The 23,935-nt window shown below is 38.5% G+C and overlaps 2 protein-coding genes across 2 annotated transcripts; both read right to left on the bottom strand.

Annotated features, from left to right (window-relative positions):
* Positions 1-1,902: 1,902 nt before the first annotated feature.
* LOC127579188 (coiled-coil domain-containing protein 157-like) lies at positions 1,903-15,552 on the bottom strand. Its single transcript, XM_052031797.1, has 7 exons — positions 15,484-15,552; positions 13,307-14,018; positions 12,909-12,986; positions 11,588-11,778; positions 6,422-6,598; positions 4,312-4,480; positions 1,903-2,060 (listed from the first exon to the last, which is right to left on the bottom strand). Exons 1-7 carry the CDS (start codon positions 15,550-15,552, stop codon positions 1,903-1,905), a joined length of 1,554 nt encoding a protein of 517 aa, XP_051887757.1.
* Positions 15,553-20,881: 5,329 nt separating this feature from the next.
* Positions 20,882-21,208, bottom strand: LOC127579526 (coiled-coil domain-containing protein 157-like). The gene has a single exon (XM_052032374.1). The coding sequence runs from the start codon at positions 21,131-21,133 to the stop codon at positions 20,882-20,884; it is 252 nt and encodes an 83-aa protein (XP_051888334.1). The 5' UTR covers positions 21,134-21,208.
* Between the last annotated feature and the right edge of the window lie 2,727 nt (positions 21,209-23,935).

Below are 23,935 nucleotides of genomic sequence, written 5' to 3'. Positions count from 1 at the left end.
TCCTGTGGGAGACCTTATCAAAAGCCTTCTAAAAATCCAAATACATCATATCCATTGGTTCTCTCTTGTTTAATGTACTAGTAACATCCTCAAAGAACTTCAGTAGACTCATTAAATATGACTTTCCTTTCATAAATCCATGCTGAATCCTCTCATTCTTTTCAAGGCCTTCTGTTATTACATCCTCCACTTATAGAATCCATCACAACTGTCTGACTAACAGGTCAGTAATCTGCTATTTTCTCTCTTCCTTATTTCTTAAATATTACCCTCCAATCCACAAGAACAATTCCAGAATCTATAAAATTTTAGGTGGGAACCAGAGAACAAAATTCTGGAATGTAGATTATTAGGTCCTTGAGATTTATCAGCTTTTAATTTCAATAATTTATCTAGTACTTTTTGTTTAGTTAAACATAATTCCTTCAATTTTTCATTCTCACCAGACCTTTTGGTTCTCTGATATCTCTAGGGTTGTGTCTTCCATGAATACAGGTACAAAGAAGTTGTTTAATTCCACTGTCACTGCTTATCTCCCATTATAGATACCTGTAGAAGCTCTTACAATCCATTCTTATTTTTCACCAGTTTGCTCTCGTATTCTAACTCAAAGTTTTTTTAATGGATTTGTTGGTCTTGCTTTGAGTTCTAAAATGCTTCTAACATAATGTGAAAGTTTAGTTTTAGTTGACACTCTTCCTTGGATTTAATGTTATCTTTAATTTTTCCTGTCAGCCACAGATGGGCCACTTTTCCTGTTGGGTTTGTACATCTTAAAGGAATATACTTTTTTCCTGAAAATTATGCATTATTTCTTTAGATGCTAGTCACTGCCTGTCCAAATTCATACCTTCCCTCATCCATTCATTGTTGCTTTTCTTTTAGCTTTAAAACCCTAGTTTCAGATTAAACTGCATCAATACAAACTTGCATCTGAAAAATTATTTCTTCTTATGGTCACTCTTTACTAGCCCAACTACAAGATCAACAATTAACCCTTTCTCATTGCACAAAACAAGATCTAAAATGGTCTTTTCCATAGTAGATGCCAATATATTGATCTTAAAAAAATCCTCTCATCTACAATCCCTGAATTTGTCCTCCGGCTTATTACCATGAATTTGATTTGACCAGTACAAATGTAGATTACTGTTACTTCTGTTACATGCTCCTCTAATTTCCTGGTTTCTGCTTAGTCCAATATTACAACTAGATAACTCCTACCAATGTTTTCCCACTTTGTTGTTTTGTAACTTGACCAAATTGCTTGTCATGATCTGTTGAGATTTCTCCCCACTGTACTGTTTGTTTGAGAGGTTGTAACTTCTCACAATCTCTTGTAACATTTGAATATATTCATACTTCATTTGCTTGAAATAGTTACTAATGCTTATATTTTGCCAGCAGCAGGGATTAATTAAATAATGAAAATATTACAAATGTTAAATTGTAAGAATTATACTTTCCTTCTCCTCCCCCTCCACACCTCTCCTCACTAGCCACCCCCCCTCCCCCCCCCCCCCCCCCCCACCAGAAAGTTGGATGTGGTTCTCTTACACTGTGTCATGACTGTTCCTCTCTGCACTCCCATCTGGCTTTAGTCCATCTTCTGGCAGCCCTGTGGATGACCAAAGTTTTGTCTGTGGAAAGACCTTAAACCATGAGAGAAAAAAAAGGTCATATTAAAATGAACAATTTTTGTGTTATGTGTATTACATGAAGTAAAAATATTACCAATATCATGCTAAGAAATATTTTCTGCTAGAAATAACTGTTTCCAGTGAGAATACAGCACCATCTCATAAAACAAAAGGAGGCTTTTCTGCAGTTTGGTTCTGCTGATTGCCTGTTGAAATTAAAGAACTAGGTACTACGTAAGGGACTGAAGAATTTAGCTAATGCCTATCTGTTGAATTTCACCTTCAAAACTCCTTGTTGTGTTGTTTTCTGCAGCATTGTGAGAGTGTTTCTCAATCGAGAGTTCTCTTCTTCCAGGATATTAATACGTATGCTGTTTGCTTGTAACTGTTTCTCCATATCCAGTGCAATATCACCTGTACCTAACAGGAATAAAATCACAACTGGTAAACTGCATTTACATTCTAAACTTAAAACACAACATCTATTTTCCTTATTTTCAATATTTACACCTCCATTCTCCTGAAAACTTTGGCTCAGTTAGTGGAGTACAGTTACATGGGTCAATCATCCTCGCCCAGCTGGCTGTTTCAATATGTGATCTTTCCCATTGAGTATCAGTGGGACATACAAATGCCCAGGATGTAAGGACTGAAACTCAATCACACTTGCACACCCTTCACTGAGTCAATTATCACAGCCGGTGTGCTAATAAAAATAAGACACCTTAAATTTTTAAAAACTTTTTTTTAAGAAGCTTAGGACCAGATCTTTTAATTAGTGGTGAGCTGTTCCACCCATAAAACTGCTCAAAATAAATTTGACAGATGGCAAATCCATGCCACCTGGCATGACCAACTGTCAAAACTTTCCAAAACACCATTTATGAATGTCCAACATTTGGAAATATTCAACCATTATTTTAAAAAAAATAATGAAAATACTTAAATATTATTATAGCATCAGTGAGTTGTACAGCACAGAAATGGGCCCTTCAACCCACTATGTACATGCTGACCACTGTACTTAAACTATTCCCATTTTCTGTAGCCTTCTGTGCCTTGGCAATTCATGTGCTTGTCTAGATGCTTTTTAAATGTTGTGAAAGTAACTGGATCCATTATCTCCTCAGAAAGCCCATTCCAGGTACGAACCACCCTCTGTGCGGTGGGGGGGTGGGGGAAGCTCCCTCAGACCTCCTCTAAATTTCCCACCTCTCACCTTATACCTAAGCCCTCTTGTCTTAGGCATTCCCACCAAAGAAAATAGATTCTTACTATCCACCCTTTCTACTGCTCCCCCCCCCCCCAACCATAATTTTCTTTACCTCTATCAGGACACCCTCTGCCTCTGCTCCAGGGAAGCATTTTAAACAAACCCAACCCATCCAATCTCTCCTGGTGAGTGTCTGCACCCTCTCCAGTGCAATCACATCTTGTCTATAGTGTGGCTACCAGAACTGCACACGCTACTCCAGTGTGGCCTAACCAATGTTTTATAAAGTTGTAACATGACATCCTTGCTCTTATGTTCTATGCATGACTGATGAAGGCAGGCATCCCATGTGCCTTCTTCACCACCCTCTCTACCTATGCTGCCATATTTATCGACCTGTACCCCAAGATCCTTCTGTTAATCAATCCTCCCTCAAGCCCCACCATTTACTGTCCTATCCTTATTTGATCTTCTAAAATACATCCATTTGCAATAATCATTGAATGAAATAAAATACATTAAAACAAAAGTGATTAAACCATTTATCTGAACTCAATGAAAAGGAAATTTTTGGTATTCTATTATTGTTTAACACTGCAATTAACAATCTTTTCAATTGCTTGACGGGCCTTATTTTTCAGTAAAGGAGTATGAACTCTTCAGTTTTCCATCCACTCACTAAAGGGCACTTGGACTGCAGCATCTTTTCACCCCAACCACATAATTAAATTTGCCAGATGAGGAGCTTAATATTCATGGTTTATACAATTTAAAAATTAACATTAACCATATCAATTTGACTGTTCATCTTAGGCACATATTAAAATGCATTCATGGATTATGGATCTCCAAGTGTTGTTCATTCCTAGTTTGTCCTTGGGAAGCTGGGATGGGCTGCTACAGTCCATGTAGCAACATTACACCCACAGTGTGATCAGGAAAGGAGGAGGTCTAAGATTTTCCCCCAACCATCATGGAGAACTGGATTTATTCAACAGCAAAAAACAAATAGCTGGAGGAACTCAGCGGGTCAGGCAACATCTGTGGTGGCAGAGGGATAGTCGAATGGAGACACAAGAGACTGCAGATGCTGGAATCTGGAGCAAAGAACAAATTGTTTGTGGAACTTGGCGGGAAATGGCTTTATTCAATATGTCCAAGTCAAGAAGGTGTGTGACTTGAAGACGATAGCATTCCCACATACCTAATGGCATTGTCTTTAGAGGTTATAGACTTGATTTTCAGGTTTTATACTCCTTTTAATATGTGAATTGCCTATGATGTCCTAATCTGCATAACATCCATCTGTATTTTTCAACAACTTGGCATAAGGTTTTATTGAAAGAACCAACCAAAATAACAAGTAATTCATGTTTCATTTTGAATACTGTTCTTCTTTTGTGTTCAGTAGATGTTTATCTTATGTTGCTATTTGAATGTTTAAAAATAATTTCTTACTCTCACACTGTGCTTCATCTGGCATGTTTAAGTCGGGGAAAGTTACTAGAAGCCTTTGCTGCTCTTTATATTCTTGAGCCTGGCTTTCTAGCTGGGTCAGGTTTTGTTTTAGCTCCAACATGATTTTCTCCAGACCATGCTTTTCTTCCTGTTGTTGCTCTGTGTGCTGCTGTAATAAGAAAGGAAAAAATGAAAAGCAATTAACCTGCAGAGTGCATTTTTGCCACTTCAAGATCTTGATTTCCTCTATGTAATAGTGTTTGGTGGATGAAATAACCATAGGAAAGGTATTAGTACACCTTGTTTGAATGTACTGTATTTAGTCCATATGACGTGAAGATCACAAGGTATTCCACAAGAGGGCTGTGTTCATTTATAGTCGGGCCAGAACTGAGGCATAAATGAAGCTCTTGCCTTCCCTAGATTTAATAATAGATACAAATTGACACTGGCTTTGAGTGAATCTTGACTCAAAGGTTGCCTTAACTTTTAAGCCACCGTGTGTGAGTATATTTTCTACCAGCAGCACTGTCCAAATTGCTATAGTAATGCTGCACCTAGTAGAAGTATAGAGTCATGGAGAAATACAGCATGGAAACAGACACCAAGCACCCACTGTTACTCTAATCCTACTCTAACCCATTTTATTCTCCCTACATTCCCATCAATTCCACCCCTGCCTTCCACCCTCTCCACCCCCACTGCGCCCCCCCCCCCCCCCCCCCCCCCCCCCCCCCCGCCAACACATACACACATTCCTCTTCCTGGATTCTACCACTCACCTACATTAAGGGCAATTTACAGTGGCCAATTTGCCAAGACATCTACACACATTTTTGGGATGTGAGAAGAAACCTGAATACCCAGAGTAAACCCACACAGTCACGGGGAATATGCAAACTCCACACACCAGTGGTCAATATAAAACAGAGTCACTGTAGCTGTGAGGCAGCAGTTGCTGTGCCACTGCACCACTATATTGCCATTGTCCTTGGATAAAATCTTCTGGATGTTATGCAGTTGTTGCCAATGAAGAAAGAACAAAGTATAGCATTACTCCTGCTGAATGTTCTGAGACTTTGTTTAACATACTGTAGAGTTATAGTGGTGCACAATGCATTGGAGCTGCAGGATATTATATCATAAAGTAGTACACAAGATCACACGACAAGGGAGCAGAACCAGGCCATTTGGCCCATCGAGTCTGCTCCAAGGAAAGGGAAATAGAAATGAGAAATGGGGAATGAGGCAAGAAGAAACAAAAACTATTCTAATCCCAATTACCGGCCTTATCCCCATATCCCTTGATACCCTGACTATTTAGATATCTATCTATCTCCTCCTTGAACGCCCCCACTGATCTGGCCTCCACTGCTGTACGTGGCAAGGAGTTCCACAAATTCACCACCCTCTGGCTAAAGAAATTTTTCCTCATCTCTGTTTTGAAACTGTACCCTCTAATTCTAAGATTGTGCCCTCTGGTCCTGGACTCACCCACCAAGGGAAACAGCCTAGCCACATTTACTCTGTCCTTTCTTATCAATATTTTAAATGTTGCTATGAGGTACCCTCTCATTCTTCTGTACTCCAGTGAGTACAGTCCAAGAGCCGACAAACGCTCCTCATACGTAAGCCCTTTCATTCCTGGAATCATCCTCGTAAATCTCCTCTGAATCCTCTCCAACGTCAACACATCCTTCCTAAGATGTGGGGCCCAAAACTGCACACAATATTCCAAATGAAGCCTCACTAGTGCCCCGTAGAGCCTCATCAACACATGTACATGGGATTAACTTCATTACTCTGAAGCTGTAGTTTGCAGGGGAACATAAAATAAAATCCATCGTTCTGTATAGGAAAGGAAGAAAATATCAGAGCATTAGTTGCCCGACTTGTGATCTACAGTTCCTCAAAGTTAGCTGCAGTGTGGTAATGTGTTAAACTAAGAACATCCTGCATAGTCAGAGAGATTTTAGAAGCCTAAAGGGAAAATAACCAAAAAGATCAGGGGAAAAAGATACCCAATCCAAGTAAAGAAATTAGTTTTGTAGTTAGCAACATGGTGTACCTTCAACATTATTAAAAATAACCTAACAACCTGAGCACCTACCAGTTGTTCTTGGAGTTGGCGCTGTAGGTTGCTTTTCTCTTCATTGACTGTTTTCAGCTGCACCTCGAGTTGGTCAAATCCAGCTTCAGACTCAGCTAATTTCGTATTCAGCCCTTCACGTTCTTCATCCAATTCATCAACTTGTTGTAGCAGAGCTTTAATCTTAGCTTTCAGAGACTTAAGTAATTAAAATAAAACAGTTCAAGCCAGAAATGCTTTCCTGTGGATCCTTAATGTCCTTTTATAAAATTTGTACTTTTTTTCCTATTTAACCATGCCTATGTCTGAATACATTCAGACAGCATTGTTTGAAAGATAAACCTGCAATCATAATACTGTATTCTCTCAGGCTAAATTTTTCCAAGATAAAGCCCATATTTTAAACCCTTCCCTTTCCTACCAGAATATATTTCCAGCCTACTTCCTGCCTTGTGTAGTTGAAAAGGCAGAGAGGATGGGGAAGAGGAGAGAATCAAGACTAATGCAGATTTTGTAAAATTTTTAATAGAAAACTGACATGAACTGTCATCAGTGTGAGAAAACAGATGCAAGTGAAAGGCAGATCAAGGTTATATACATATAGAACAATGAAGTCCATAAACTGAATTCACATTTCACGTCCCTAGTACAGGGGTGGTGTTTGTTAATGATTATGCCTCTGAAGTATTATTCTTCTAAGGCACTTCTTTGGGATCAGAAATATCATGCTTCCCTGCTGATATTCAGGTAGAGGAGAGAAATTCATTTTTTAGGATGGAGATTGTTACAGCAGTGGGATGTGTGAATTAGTGATCTGAGGTAGCTAAAGAGAACGATGTGGAAATCACAGGTGCTTCCACAGCTGGAGCTTGAGGTGGCAGATGGGGTGGATGAGTGGGAAGTCTGCGAGGTGGAACATTCCTTCCATCACTTGCGCAAGGCTTCTGTGAGCTTCCAGTGCATGGCCTTAAGGTTCCCAGTACCATCCAGAATGCTCTTTCTCCACGTTGAGCTATCATTTGGCAGAGGTTCCCAGCTGTCAATGGGGATGTTGCACTTCTTCAAGAATTCTTCCTTGAATCTTTTATTTTGCCTAGTAATTTTCTCCCATTGAGGAGTTAAAAATAGTGTGGCTGTATTGAGAGTCTGCTGTTGGGCATGTGAATGATGGGACCTGCTGCACATATCCAACTGAGAATAACTACGCCTCAGTGCTTTGGATGTTGGCCTGGGAGAGGATGCTGACATGGTTTCTTTACCTTTTAAGTGAATTTGGAAGGTTTTGAAGAGACAGTGTTGGTAATATTTTTCCAATGCCTTGATATGCTGCTGTAGGTGGTCCATGTCTCAGAGCACATGAGAAGCACAGATTCCTGCTACCAGATAGATGATGAGATTTGTGCTAAGTCTGTGGTCTTCATCTTCATATAACCTTTTCCTCAATCAACCAAAGGTTGTGCTGGCACATTGAAGGCAATAATGAATTTCATCATTAATGTCTGCTTTTGCTAGGAAGTGGTTCTCAAGACATGGGAAATGGTCCACATTTCCAGGGTCTCATCATGAACCTTTATTGGATCAGGGCAGCATGGTGTAATAGTGGTTGGTTGGTAGAGGATCTTGGTCATGTCGATGTTGGGTGTAAGGCCCATCTTCTAGTATGCTTCATTGAACAAGTTGATGATGGCTTAGAGTCAGCTTCTGAGCATACATGTATACATTTATTATCTACATACTGCAGTTTGACAGTTGAGGTTTAGGTATCCTTGGCTGTGCAGTGTAGTTACCACAGGTTGAACAGTCTCACATTTAGTTCTAAAGACAAGCTCTGCTCCCACAGGAAGTTTGTTGGAGATAAGGCGTGTTGTGACAGTGAGCGAGATCGAGAAAAGTGTTGGGGAAATGATGCAATCTTGTCTGATGCTGGTCTTCACTGAGATTATTTCAGTTGTGTTAGTGTCATGGTTAGTGAGATTGAAGAAGGTCATGTATAATGATGCTCCCTGCATTTTTCTTGAAGTTGGTGAATATCGTGTGCATGTTGTGTCTGGGTGGACAGAATCCATACTGTGATTTGGGAAGCAGCAGTTTGTCCACTGGGATTGAGCTGTTGAGGAAAACTCTGGTAGTACAAGGGATTGCTTTTCCTGTGGAAACAGCAGCAAGACCCCTCTAATAGTTAGCACAGTCGGATTGGTCTCCTTTCTTGAAGATAGTCATGCTTGCAGCATCTCTAAGGTTCCATGGTCTATCCTCATCTCAGATACAGACAAGGAGATTGTGGGTTTGTGACTGAAACTGTTCACTGGTATGTTTTAGGATTTCTGCAGTTCAAGGGTTTTCTGCCTGACTTCTAGCTTCAGGTGCCCATGGAGCTGTTTCTTTTCCCTTGAATAAAGATGGAGCTTTTAATCCAGAAAAAAAACAAGGAATTAGCTCCTTTTTATTCTCACCAAACCAGTCCTGGTCTTCTAGGTAGAGAAGCCAAGAGTCTCTTCACAGGTGCCATTTATGGTGAACTTCAGGGAAGTCCATAACTGGACATTCTGGGGTGACTCCTAATGGGCTGGGAGTTAACAGGTAGGTTGTAAGGCACAGTCTGAGAACTGCTTTTCAAGGTCCTTGATAGTTTCAACGTTAATTGGCTAATGGCAAAACTTCTATTGACATGGAAAGCATCAGCACACTAAAAGTAGCAGCGAGGGTAGGTAATGGTTAAGATGGTGGCCTTCATTAGTCAGCATTGAATACAAGAGCAGGAGGTTGTGTTCCAATTTTATAAAATATTGGTCAGACCACAGCTGGAGCACTGCATGCAGTTCTGGTGACCACACTCTAGGAAAGATGTGATGGCACTAGAAAGGGTACAGAGGAGATTCACCAGGATGTTGCCTGGAATGAAGCATTTTAGTTATGAAGAGAGACTGGAGAGTCTAGATGTGTTTTCTCCCTGGAGCAGAGGAAGTTAAGATGGGACATGATGTGGGGTATAAAATTATGTGGTGTATAGACAGGGTAGACTGCAGGAATCTTTTCCCCATTATCAGAGGTGAATAAAACTAGGGGACATAAATTTAGGGTATGGGAAAAGAGATTTGGAGGGGATCTGAGGGGGACCTTTTTACCTGGAGAGTGCTGAACACCTGGAAAGCACAGTTGGATAGAGTGATGGAAGCAGAGTCTCTAACAGCATTTAAGAGGTGACGAGATGAAAACATGAATCAGCTAGGCATTGGTTGTAGGTCAAGTGCTGAAATATGTGATTAATATGGATGGGTACCCACTGGTTGGCATGGATGTGGTGGGCCGAATGGCCTGTTTCCGTGCGGTACAAGTCTATGACACTGATGTTTTGGATCTAGGTGGATGAAGTTAACAGAGTGGATTAGGTGGTGGTCAGTCCATCGGTCATCAGCATGTCATGCATTGGGTACCAGTGCTTGGACCTGGGTGTTGTCAATGATGTGTTTGTTTCTCTGAGGAAAAAGAATATTTATTGTGACAAGACCACACTTCAAGCATTTTTGTTAAGAGAAAGACTCTATTATAATTAGTCTTCTCTACTCCTTCCTTGCTGATCATGTCCTGTCAGAGGATTGTGCCTTTCCCATCCTTGAAGTACATGTTATCTTAAACAGTGTATTTAAAGCCACTACAGCAATGTTGGAGATAAATGAAAAGTTTTCATGTTCTTGCCTTGAATGGTCAGGTTCTGGGGGAAGTAGGAGTGATGCAAAAGTAAAGAAAGGTGTTTTCAAGCAACCATCACATTGGAAAGCAGAGAGGGTTGGGGAAAACATGTTTGGTCATGTGATCACATTTGGAGCTTGTAGAAACTGGTTTGATGAACATGATGGTTGTCTCTTGCTCCAATATATGTCGCTCAGTGCAGTGATGTCAATATCCAAGTGTCTTAAGTCCATATTATCATCAGAGATTGGAAAACACAAAAGCAAAGACTTGGGTAATGAAGTAGTAAAGCCAAGTATCTCACCATAAAAGGGAAGCCTTGGACAAGCAGAAAGGGTCATTTTAAATATGGTGCTGTGGAAAACAAATGTGATATGATAATGGGATAAAGGGATGGTGCTTTATAGGAAATAAAGTGGAAAGAAGCACCATCCAGCAGATTATGAAGGCTAATGGACTTGAAGTAGGAGTCAGAGATGAATCGGGTATATAAAAAAAAGATAAAACTTGGAAGTGTATAAAACCATATCTTCATTCACCTTTACAAAGACTGAAATTTTGTAACGAGCAATTCAAAATTTATATTGCTTTCTGTTCCTTCCTCACCATTTTTAACTTCAGAATCAGGTTTATTATCACTGACATATGTCGTGAAATTTGTTATTTTAAACTTCCTCTCACTTTCTGTTGGCTGGTGTAAAACAATTTTGCTGCAATGGTGCAAAAGCTGCCATGATCCAGCACAATCATTTTGCATTTTAATACATTACCATAATACCTGTCAGATACAAGTTAAGTTTGACTAATGCAGATGAAAATAATCTCAAACACATTTTAAAATCAGTCCCAATCTATGACTCTCAATAACCATGATTTTATATTGCTGAAAATAACTAAAATTTTCTTTTGTATTTAAAAGTCATCTTGGAGTACAGTAGGCATTTCCTTAGTAAATTACAAATAAAAGTAACTCAATATTTTTCAAAATTTCAATTTCCTTGCATCCAAAAGTTCCAGCTTAATTTTTGGAGCCTGCTTGAAGGCCTGTAAATGAATGCAACCAGCAGGAACTCCTGATAATGATTGTTTCACACTGAAAGTAGGGACAGCTTCTTTTTAATTAGTGCATGGAATATATTGCTCGATTTACAAATTTTCGCTTTAAACTTCTTGACCCACTGGAGTATGAGTCTTCAAATTACAAGCTATTTTTCACGGTAGCAAATAGTTTGCCACTCTCTGTGCATAGGAATACACTGTACTGAAATATCCATAATACATTTTGTCTAGTTTTTTCGATTTACAAACTTTCACTAAATGAAATGTTACAGGAATGTAACCCTTTCATAAATCAAGCAGTACCTGTGTGTAAAATTCAGTGATCATTTTTACAAGTTCCTCAAATATCAGGAAAACTGTACTAAAGAAAAATCAATAAAATTAAGTGGAAACTCTAAATAATCACAAAGGTATTGTGCTTTTTATATTCCCATTTACCTCTTCGTGTCTCAGCATGTTGTTGATTTTCATTTTTTCTTTTTCCAGTTCTTTGCTAATCGTTTTGAGCTGCTCCATTGTACTCTCCAACTGATTATTTATTAGTCTAAGTTGTTCCTCAAGAGTCAGCACTTCACTTATATCTGCCATTTTGGTTCTCATTTCTTCCAGCAACCTCTGCTTAGAGTCCTCTGTCCAGGAATAACAGCCAAAGTAAGAATAGTTTATCCTGTATTTCTTAGAGCTCAGTGTTGGTGAATACATTTGTGACATGTGTTACTAAATGCTTTACCTAAGTCACTATCATAGACATGTGATAAACTAGATCTAAGATTTTACCATATTTTGCAATGTAAATGCAAGGAGCTGGTAAATGTTTGCCAGTCTTCCCTGAACACAAACTAAAAGGAACATTAGAAACATTGTTAATTATTAGTGGGTTCATTCCTAGAGAGGAATGATGGACCACATTTAAAGGCATTGTGATAAGCTGCCAATCAGTTTTGGAGTATGGGGATCTCTGACTGACATCAGGAACCTGCATATATTTCTATCAATGATGATAAAGTAAGCAAGTTCTTAGAGACATTAAAACTTAATACTGTTCTGTTTTACAAGTATCCCAAGTGCTTCTTCAAATCTCTGTCCTGCACAGATCAGGACAACCACATTCCTTCGGTTTATTTAAGCAAAATACTTGCCCTTGATTGTATTTTAATATTTTTGCTGTTCATTGTCTTTAAGTGTAGCCTCCAGTGTGTGTTCATAAAAAAGTTATATTGTTAAATTATTCTCACTTTTTCAGGCCGCACATAGTCCACAACATGTGTACTGGATTTTGTAAGCATTGGATTTGTTGCCAACCACTGCAAGTCAATAAGAATGTCGCCAGATATGTCCTCCATAATCACATGGTGGCTCAGACTTGGTGTTGTGGGGATGTGGATATTGAAAGTAGTGCAGGCGTGCCTACTGATGCCTACTGATATTTCATTATATATACTGCCACCTACTTGTGTAAAAGAAGTACAATATAGGATGAAAGCTGGTAACCAGTTGTACAGAAAATTATCAAGCAAGGCATAAAGCCCATCAAAGGAGATGAAATCTAAGAGAGAGAATTGGATGATATCAAAGCAGCTCTGAGGGAATTAATGATAATCCAGGGACCCACTGATGATCAGGTCCAAACACATACTGTACATTCTACAAAATCTGATCTAGACCTTAAATTTTAAGTTTCAAGGTTTTTTTTCTTAAGTTTTATTCCTCAGTCCCAAAGGAATCAGAAGATATCAGTAAAGGTATATTGTAGACTTACCAAGCTCTCTAATGAGCTTGTGTTGCCCCTGGATTTTCTCCTCCAGAGCTGATAACTTCTTTTCCAATGTAGCACTTCCTAAAACAGAGCTATAGAATTAACATCAGCAGAGCTAAAGACTATAACTCACAGGTTTCCAACCTACCAGATATAAATTATTGAATACTGGACTGTAAAGGGAAGCAGCCTGTCATTTCAGGGAGGGAATAGCAAGCAAATTTTTACCTGTTTAAGGAAAGCAGTTTTAAAATTACAGAACTGCTTTAAGTCAGGTGGATTTGCCCAATGCATTAAATCAAATAAAGATTTATCCTTAGCATTAATGCCAAATGAATCCCACATTATTTAAAAATATTTTATTTTCTCACCATCTGGTAAATATGTCAAATTTGGATTACCTTTTCTGAGTGTCTCTTTATCTTTCTCAAGTTTTGCTACTGTCTCAAAGTTATTCCTTTCAATCTCCTCTATTTGGTTGTTAAACTCTTTTATCTTCAAGAGCTGCTTCTCTTTCTCCTTTTCAAGTTCTTTATTAAAATTATCTACTTTCTTCTTCATTTTGTTTTGCTGCTCTTCTGTGGCTTGTAGCTCAGCCTTTAGTGGGTTAATGCTGTTCATGAGTTCAGTGAGATGTTTGTTTATTCGTGCTAAGTCTTTGTTCTGCTCAGAGGCCCAATAAGCCACATCAGTTGCTGTCATTATTCCATCCCCAAGGGTTTCCTTCACCACTTCCTGAAACCTGCTCACAGCAGATGGAATATTCTGGTTATGGCAAATGGTGATAATGGAATTGCTGACCTTCTTAAGGGTCGCTTGAGTGCGGGCACAGGCATCGCATGGTACCAAGGCTGATTCCACTGTCTGTGAGCCAATGCTCCGAGTGTCTGTGGCAATACCAGTTGTACAGTTTCTTGGTGTTCCACTTAGTGCAGAATGAAGGGTAGGTGTAGCAGACACAGGCAATTGTGTCATCGCAGTAGATTTGATACTTCCAGGGGTGGAAGATGAGTTGGTAGGTATAGATGAACAATTCTTCAACCTTTCGACTTCTGCCTTGGAATTCATCAGATCACTTTGTAGTTTAGCAAGGTCATCCAGCATTAACTTTTTCTATTAATATAAGACACAATCCATCAGATTTAGTGACAGTTGCAGTATATGCTTTTCAAATGCATAATGTAGTACTTTCGCAAGGTGGGTGACGTTTCACTATTTTTGTATAAATAAAACAAAGTAATTTTCAGATTTTAAGACTAGCATATCACAATTCTTTAGCTAGTAGGATGGACTAATGAAAGTAACAATACCTTCCTGTGTTATTGTGAAGTCTGCCACGTAACTCCACCTTGGTAATCCCACTCTGAAGTGAAGTCTTGACTGATGCTTGTTACCATTTCCAATGGCCACATCAGATTCTAATAAGTGCAACTCTTCCCAAGCCAGGTGATGTCAAGATAAATGTTACACCTTGGGCATAGACTAAGAGAAACAGGATGTAAGCTTGATTCTCTTAGCAACTTGGGAAGACTTACATCTGCCGGAATTTAATGTGAACATGAGAAATGGCAAATGAGCTTCTAGTCAGAGAGGGGTTGTCTTAGTGGGGTTACTGAGTATTTCTGAAGAGCTATGGGTAAACTCTAGATATTTCACATAATTTAGACTGTCATGGTGCACTTTGAGGTGCTGCATTTTTAGGGTGCTGTCTTTCAACTAAAATGTTAAACAGAGGCCTTAAATGTCTCCCTTGTATAAATATAAAAGATTTCATGGCCCTGCTTCAAAGAAGAGCAGAGGGAGTTTATTTATTTCTTAACCAAAATCACCATTATACCAAATGTATTTGTCTCATTTCATGTTACACAGTCACTGCACTTCACAAGGCTGCAAAGAACTTTGAGATACCTGAAGTCGTGAGAAGTACTATATGAACATTTTTATTTACTTTTGTAAACTCCATCAGTCAGTATCACTGAAAATGTCCCGAATCACAGGCCTGTTAGGGGGGTGTAGGTGAGTAGTATCCAGCAAAAATATTGTGGTTTTATACAGTAATCCAAATGAAGAAAAAAAATTAAGCACAAATTGTATAAGGACATTATTTGAGCAATTTGATTTGTTATATAGTAAATCCAGTTTGAAGAATTTGGAAAAAAAATGATGTATGATCTTTGATTAGCATTGATTGGTACCTCACTAGCACATTCTCAAGGGTAATTAGGAATGGGCAATAAATGCTGTCCATACCAGTGATATCCAGATCCTAAAAATGAATAAAAACGATTGGTGCAATAGATTAAGCTGGTGATGAAAGCAATTGCCAATGACTTTGAGCTGAACAAATGAGAACAATCTAGGTTCAATCCTTTGACCTTCAATTTCTTCTTAAAGGTACAATTTTATGTCCAAGGAGAAACACAGAAAGATTAAAAAAAATGTTGGAATACTAAGCATTAAGGATTGATATTTTCAGTCTGTATTCAATTTTCATTATTAAATTTCAATGAATTGAATGCAAAGCAGTTTTACAAATATTTTGACAGTGAATCCTAAATTATAAGAACCCAGTGCTTACCTGCTGGTAGAGGGAACCAAGTTTAAGCATGCTGTTCCAGTATTTCTTCACTACCAGGCCAACAGACATGGACGGACCAACTGACTTGGAAACAGGGATACTCTGATCCTTCATCAGAACATCAACATAGTGTGTGAAACTCTGAAGCAACAGCACCAGCCTACAGAAAGAAGTACATGGTTTGCACAGAATGGTGACCACAATTAACTGTTAGTATCCATTCCAATATTTTATTTTAACATAATAAATGTGTTTATTTAGCTCAGTTATTTGCAAATAATGCCAAATTGTATAGAATGCTGCAATATTTGTATGAAGCTCTAGGAACAAAGGTAACTAAGCATATATGTCACAAAATAATTTTATTTGGTTAATGGTTTGGAAAATGACACCACGTTGATTAATTATTGTTTCAAATAAGATGTCAGTATCTAATTAAGCAAATTCATTTTGAGTTTTTGGCTGATCTCATTGGTGAGCTTCCCTTATCTGTCATGTTTAAACATTCTACTACAACAGGCAAATTAATTAACAGAATCATTTGAATATTTTATAGGAGGCAGTGTTAGCAGTTAAAGCTTTTTAAGGATTTGTGGATCATGTCTGTACAGCATTGTATACAGGAACCTCAAAAGGGGAGGAATTTCTCGAGGGTATACTTTCATTACAAATCTAATTATTGGAGAAGGCAATGGGCCCACTGTAATTGTATTTGTTTTTTTAAATAATTATTTTTCTTGCTGCTGTATCTAATTATTGGAGAAGGCAATGGGCCCACTGTAATTGTATTTGTTTTTTTAAATAACTATTTTTCTTGCTGCTGTGGAGTGGACATTACTGGGTTGGATGCCTCTGGTGATGTCAAGAATGGGAACCAGTTCCACCAAATTTTGATTGGCTTCATTGGGGAAGAAAAGATGTGTTCAAACTGGTCTGATAGCTGAATCTAGAAGACAAAGTTACAAGTCAAAGTCTGTAAATGCAAAATGTTATGCAAAGTTTCAATGTGATACTGACCCTCGAGCTCTGATTGAAATCATAATCCCCATTACTTCCATGAGGAATAGTCTGCAGTACCAGATCCTATTCCAAACTGTTTTCATCAGTCTTATCTAATATGGAGTGCAGCAGTTTTAGATATTTAATGTTACCTTTGCATACTCCCGGTGGTTCCTACAATTGTTGCTCAATTCTCAGAAATTAGTGAGTATAATTCTATATAGACGGAGAGAAATCTTTTCCAGGCAGAAACTACTTATGAAGAATTCTCACCAGATTGATTTCAAGACTCTTGTGCATTGTGGTAGTTTCCATGCTATAAGATCACCTGGAAAACCTATTTTCATTGGTTTAGTTTGCTTTTGTACATTTTATTGTAACATCCGTTTCAAATATTCATTTCTCAGACACATTGGCAATATACTGTGGAAATCCTGAAAACCTGAAACATCAGTGAGAATTCTGGAAACACATTTAATGGTCCTGGTCAGCAACCAGTGTTGCCAGTTCTCATGAGAAGAATAAGCAGCACATCTGTTGAAATCAAGCCTCAAACAGTAGCTTGCCTTCAGATTCTCCATCATTTCAGCCAACATTTTCCTGGTAACGTGTCAGAAACTCTGTTTCTTTGATTAAAAATGTTCAGTTGGAAGGCAGACCAGCTGAGTGATTGGAGCAGCATTGTATCACAGCAAAGCTGCTTCATCCATGTTACTATGTTGAAATCAGCTATTTCAAAAAAAAGCCCAAATCAGCAACTTTTCAATTAAAAAAAACTCAAAATGCAGTTCCCAAAATACCTAAAATATTTTTTTTCAAAATAAATGGCCAAATTGCACAATTATGTGGATTTTGCATTACTGTCAGTATCAACTTATCAGGACATAAAAGAAGCAAACTTTAAATGAATATTGAGGCTGTGACCTGGGGAGAAGAACATTGGAAGCTGGAATAGGCCACTTGGCCCTTCATTGCCTACTCTGCCATTCAATGGGAAGTCTGTGATAGGGTGGAAGATGAAAGAAATTAAATGCAAAAGAGGTGATGGGGCAAGGCAAGAGGAAAAGGTAAAATAATAAAAGATGCGTTTGGAGGAGGGTAATTGCAAAGACGTACGGGTAGGTTAATTTGGGTTTAAAAGGGGCGGCGCAGACTCGTTGGGCTGGAAGGGCCTGTTACCACGCTGTAAATAAAATATTTTTAAAAATTTAAAAATCTTTACTGTGACAGCTTAACTAACAAATGTGCTGTTCCTTGACTTTCATTAGAAAAGTGTGAAAACTGAGGACAGAGATGTCAGAGCTGGTGTAGGGTGGAGAATTAATATGGTAAATGATCAATAGCTTAGGAACCAAATAAAACTGCAAAATGATCGCCTAATCTTCCTTTGGTCTCCCCACTGTGGAGGGAACCACATCATGAGCATTAAATAGAACTGTGGTACACAATATACAGCCAGGGGGTTGGTTCCACCTACACACATCTTTGAACTGCCTCTGTTCAGTTCTCCCTTTGTTACACTTATCAACATGGTCCCTGAAGCCAGCCCATGATCTGTGAGGCCCTGTGCAGGAAAGAGTCTTCATACCAAAAATAACAAGGGTCCCCAGCTTGGCAACAGTGAAAAGACTTTGATTATCTGTCTGCAAAAGTTTATGACATTCAAAAGCAATCAAAAGTAATAAAACAATTAAAATAAAACATTTATTACAAAAAATTACATATTACCTGAAATTTATCCCTATCCCTTGGAACCATTTCTCCACCATTGAAATAAATGGAGTCAGGTTCAGAGAATAAATTTCCCAGTATAACTAAAATGAAAACAGAATATGCTGGAAATACTCAGCAGGTCTGACCGCATCTGTGGGAAGAGAAAGAGAGTTAACGTTTCAGGTCGAAGACCCTACCATCAGTGCTAATGAAGGATCTTCGACCTGAAACATTAACTCTTTCTCTTCCCACACATGTGGCCTGACCTGCTGAATATTTCCAGCATATTCTGTTTTATGTTAGATTTCTAGAACCAGCAGTGGAATAGAGTACACTAAACTAAACATAAATTTCATCTGGAAGGAAAGTTTTGGGCTCAGGATAATGAGAAGAGGTGAAAGGCCAGATGTCTGATCTCCTACTTCTGTGTGGGTATCATGAGAAATGGAGTGGGCATTGGGAGTGATGGAAGAGTGGGTCAAGATGTTGTGTAGAGAATGTTAGGAGGGGAGAGAGAAGATTTTGTGCTTGTGCAGAAATGTCAGAGAGGATTCTGTTGAATGTGGAAACCAGCAGCAGCGGGGACAGGGATGGTTGCAGTTGGTGGTGCAAGATAAGAAAAAGGAAATGCTGGTGTGGTTTAGGGATGGAGAAGAAGGGGTGAGCAGAAGTGCAGTGAGGCAGTAAAAGGTGCTTATCTTATATCTGGTCATTGATCAGAAACATTAACACTTACTCATTCCAAGATGTTGTGTATTTTCAGTTTCTAATTTACTTTTCTGAACCATGATATCATTAATCTACCAAATACTGTTGGATGTTTCTTCTGGATACTAAAGCACTGGACCCCACTTATTTAGCAACCTAAGTAATTTTCAAAAGGCAGAAGTGACATCTGCTGGTCAGAACTCATATCAAAATTTTATTCGGCAAAACTTATTGGTAATATCATATACACTGTTGGTAATATCATATGGTAACTTATAATTCAAAAACATTTTAAATCCAGAAGATATAAACATTTCATATAGGTGAAATTTACAGAAAACATGAATACAAGAATTATAAGAAATTTTACAATGCAAGAGAAATATTAATGGAGTGGAACTGAGGGAGTCAGGTCATGAGAGCATCTTGGTCATTCAAGGTTGATAAGAATTCTTCATGTTATTATCGACCAATATTGTAGGATCAAAGGGCACAAGCTGATATATAGATATAGAATCAAAAATTGCTGGAAATACTAAGCAGTTCAGGCAGCATTATTGGACAAAGAAACAATGTTTCAGGTTAATGTCTTTAAATCACAAGCAGTTTTTTCTTTTTTAAACTACAAATTAAGGCTAAAGGTATTTAGAGAAATAGGCTGGGATAGATGTAGTGTGCTGGAGTGGGTGACAATTGGGAATTTGTATATGAGTATATTGAATCTGATACAATTTAGGACAAAGAGCAAAGAAATCCACTAAGGGCCTGCACGATAGAAGGGCAGGACTTTTATGTGGACCAAGATGGGGGCATTGTGTTTTCAATGAGTAAAGAGTTTGTTTATGAAAAGGTTAAGTAAGATGTCAAGAAATTAACTGAAAAAAAAGGCTCTGGAAGTAACAAGAATGCTGGTAAGGAATTCAGTACTGTTAGCCTTAAGCCAGGGCAGAAATGGTGAAACTGCAGAGAACGTGATAGACAGAATAAAGAGTTTGAATGTGAATTTGCTGTTGAATAGAACACCAGGATAGAAGAGTTTTTGGAAGAAGGTGAGTAATGTAACTTCAGTCTTGCCAGTTTTCTCTCATCCAAAATAAAAAACATAAAATGCTGGAAACCCTCAGTAGGTCAGACTCCCCATCCTTTCTGCAACTTAAACTAACTTATTTTCTGTCTTTCCCAGTTCTGAAGAAGAATCTTCGATCTGAAATATTAACTCTGTTTCTCTTTTCACAGCTGCTGCTTGATCTACTGAACATTTCTGGCATCTTCTGTTTTAATTTCAGATTTCCAGCATCTGCTTTTTCTTTTAGTTTTCATTTACTTCCTTATCCAGTTTTTGAGCTACATGGTGTAAAAATAAGGCCGGAGATGGAGTAGAAGAACTAGGTTTCATTAGCAGATAGTATCACCAGCAGATAATGTCAGTAGGAATGATGTGTAAATAAGGAAAAAGTTGTTTTGTTACAAGTAGGTTACTTTGTAAGTATTTTACCTGGGAAAATACCAAATCTTTGGAAATAGCTTAATAACTTTTAATCAAATATTACAAAAATAATCTTAAGAACTTAAGAAAACTCAAGTATTTGGTTCATTGTGGTAGGGTTGATGAAGCATAAGGAATAGAGATGCTGGAACTTTAAAAGAAAGATTTCAGTGACAAATAGTTGGAATTTACAAACTAACTTAAGTGCCTTTTAAATATATTACTTTTATGAGAGAAAAATAGCAAATCCCCATAGGAAAATAAACTGTTACTGAAGACCAGAGCAAAAGAAGTAGATATGGAACATTGATATGTCATCATTGAGTATAAGCTTAGTGAAAAGTAGAAGTAACCTTGCAAAACAGAGACATAATGTGGGCATGAAATGATTAGAAATAAGTCCTTGAAGAATAGTCATTGCATGTACATTGGTCTGAATTCCACTGAAGGCCAGTGCATTCTGGAGAGAACAGCCAAAGAACAAATTGTATTTTACCTGTCAATCACTAGTTCAAACAGCACAACATGAGAATGCTGTGTGAATTCTGGGTCATCTTCCATATAATCAAAATGCTCCAGTAAAGTAACAAGATCCAAATCACATGATGTTTTGTCTGGAAACTTCCATGATGGATAACGAACTGCACCAACCCGCGAAAACACATCTATGATTATCCCTTGTAGATCTGTGACATCCTTGCGCAAACCATCCAAACAATTTTGATTTCCTAGAAGTAATGTCATTTTAAATGTTCTTTGACACACTATTTCACTGCAAATTCAGATTATTTAATCATAAGGTAACTCCTGCTGCAATAGTTGAACAAGCACGATTAATCTGTAAGAAATAGAAATTACTTTGAACAAGAATGTTATTTTCAGCAAAACAAGTTGACATTTCAGCAAAACAAGATCATATTTTCCTAACTTTCTCCTAACAATTTATGTGCGAAAGAAGTATTAAAAATGTTTACAGTGATTTAAATCTATGGCTTCTGAATGGCCATGAGTCCACAGCCATAGTAAAATCCTAGGCAGTCCCTTAGGAGAGAGGATGACTTACTGTCACTCCAGTTCTGTAGGTTCCAAGGTGGCTGATGAGGCTAATGTGGGGACTTCAGGCTCTATTACACTGGGGAAGTGGGTGCCTGATGGGATGGAGGGGTTGGTCCTCATATTTTAATATTTCCTTATGGCATTTGGCCCATTAAGTCTGTGTTGGCTCTCAGAGTACCCCCATCAGTCTCATTCCTCCACTTATTTCCCTGTAACATCTTCTCTCTCACATACCCATCAACTCTCTCCGGTTTTCCTGACACCCACTTGCACTCGGGGCAATTTACAGTGGCCAATTAATCTATCAGCATATCTTTGAGATCTGGGAGGAACCAGAGTACCTGGGGAAATCCATGCAGAGAGAGTGTTCAAACTCTAAACTGACAGTGCGGGAATCAAACCTAGGTCATTGGAGCTGTGCAGCAGCAGCACTAGCTGAAGAGATGCTGCACTCTGCCACTGATGCTAGGCTTTTGGTGTTCCTGACCCATGACTGAGGGTCTCAGAGCCATCCCAAATGCTCCTTCTTCACTTGAGTAGTCAAAGGGCAAAGATTGCCAGGGGGGTATCAGAGATGTTACATTTTTAAGGAGGATCTGAGTACTTCCTTGAATCTTTTCCTTTGCCTACCTGGTAATATCTTTCTGTTTTGGGAGTCTGGTGTCAGCCATATGAGTGACATGGATTCGCCAACAGAGCTGATTGAATGTAATTAGGGTTTTGTTGCAGGGGATGTTGGCTGGGGAGGAGACGTAGCCATTTATTAAATAGTTCATTTATTCTGCCTGCAGATTTGGATGACTTTGCATCCTCTATTAGTTTCTTTCCAGTGCCTTGAGCTGGCTGCTGTAGGTAGTCCAATTCCCAGAAGCGTATAACAACCAGGTCACTGCTGCCTGGCAGACCATGAATTTTTCCTCAGATGAATAAAGGTTGTGCTGATGTTCTGAAGACCATGGTGAATTTCATTGCCAACATTTATCTTCACTGATAGCTGGTTCCCAAGATATGGGAAGTAGTCCACATTATCAAGATCTTGCAATGGATCTTTAATGTGGGGGCAAATAGCTAGAGGACCCTTTTTTTTGAGCATTGAGTATAAAATATTCTTTCATATGCTTCAGTGTACAAGCTGACATTGACCTGGACCTCCAAATGCATGCAAACACAAGCATTGTTTGCATATCTTAACACGATTACTGAGATCGGGGTGACATTGATTCTTGAGTAGAAGTAGTATAAGCGAACAAATGAGGTTGAGAGGGAAAAATAAATCAGCCGTGATTGAATGGTGGAGCAGACTTGTTGAGCCGAACGGCCTAATTCTGCTCCTATGTCTTATGGTCTAATTTCCCATCAGTCATGTAGATTAGTTCCATTCCAGCAGAAAGCTTGCTGGAAGTGAGGTGCAGCATCACAGCGAAAAAACATTGACAAAAGTGTTGGGCAAATGGTGCAGCTTTGCCTAACAGCTATCTGCACTGAGATTAGTTCTGTTATGATAGGATTATAGCTTGTTTGCCACTATGCAACTATGGAATTGAGATGAAATGTCTGTGGGCAGCCAAATTTGAGAAGGATGATCCACAATCTTTCCAAATTAATGGAGTGAAAGGCTTCAGTAAGTTTGGAAAAAAGTCCATGTGTACAATGCACTACTTCCTGCATGTCTCCTGGGTTGTCATGTGATTAAGATCAAACTCATTGTGCCTCAAGATGGAGGGCATCCACACCGAGATTTAGGAAGCAGTTCTTTAGTCACTGGGAGGATGTGTTTGAGGAGGACCCTGGTGATTAATTTCCCTGTGGCATCATAAAACAATATTCATTATATTAGTAGTGCTTCCAAAAAGTTTCTGACAGAATTTTTCTGCCTTCTTCAAGCATATAGCTGGAACCAGTATTTATAAATTGAGCCTGAGGTTTCTAAGCCACTATGTATCCTTTACACAGAGGGAGTTTATCTCAGTATCATTTCCATTGAATTTGTACCAAGAGCACAATGTGCTTATGTGGTCCACTGTTTGTTCTAGGTTACCGTAGTCACAGGCAGAGAAGAATTTGATTTGCCACTTAATGCGCTAAATGCCATGTCACCCCTACCTCATTCGAGTTCTGATTAGAACTGCCTATCCTTCTAAAATGATGAAACCCAAAGTGTCTTGCACTGGTCTTGAATGAGTTTATCATTTCAAATAGTGTTTTCATTCAGTTTTTATTCCATTTGTTGTCACTGTTGAAATTGATGGGACAAGGCTACTGGGACTAGAAAGGACCCTTTAAACCATATGGCAAGTTGGGGTTGAGAGAGATCTCAATGGATTGATTAATAGTACTTAAACTGTAATAACAGTATCTAAACCTAAATCACCTGTTCATACGGTGCTAAATGTGATCGTACAGATATTGCCACTGCACGCATTAGAAATGGAAAAATAATCTGAAGCTTTATCTTGAGCTTTATTGTTCAATGTTACTAGATTTTTTTTA

Source organism: Pristis pectinata, chromosome 17 (assembly GCF_009764475.1).
Source record: "Pristis pectinata isolate sPriPec2 chromosome 17, sPriPec2.1.pri, whole genome shotgun sequence".
NCBI lineage: Eukaryota > Metazoa > Chordata > Chondrichthyes > Rhinopristiformes > Pristidae > Pristis > Pristis pectinata.
Note: the sequence above shows the minus strand (reverse complement) of the source record. Positions and strands in the feature narration are given on the sequence as shown.

Bases quoted from the DNA above. Each gene is read 5' to 3' on its own strand.
- LOC127579526 (XM_052032374.1), bottom strand. From the start codon at position 21,133: ATGACATTACTTCTAGGAAATCAAAATTGTTTGGATGGTTTGCGCAAG.
- LOC127579188 (XM_052031797.1), bottom strand. From the start codon at position 15,552: ATGTCTGTTGGCCTGGTAGTGAAGAAATACTGGAACAGCATGCTTAAA. The intron at 14,019-15,483 runs GTAAGCACTGGG...TTATATTAATAG, and splicing joins TTGGTTCCCTCTACCAGCAG to AAAAAGTTAATGCTGGATGA. The intron at 11,779-12,908 runs GTAAGTCTACAA...ATTCCTGGACAG, and splicing joins CAAGCTCATTAGAGAGCTTG to AGGACTCTAAGCAGAGGTTG.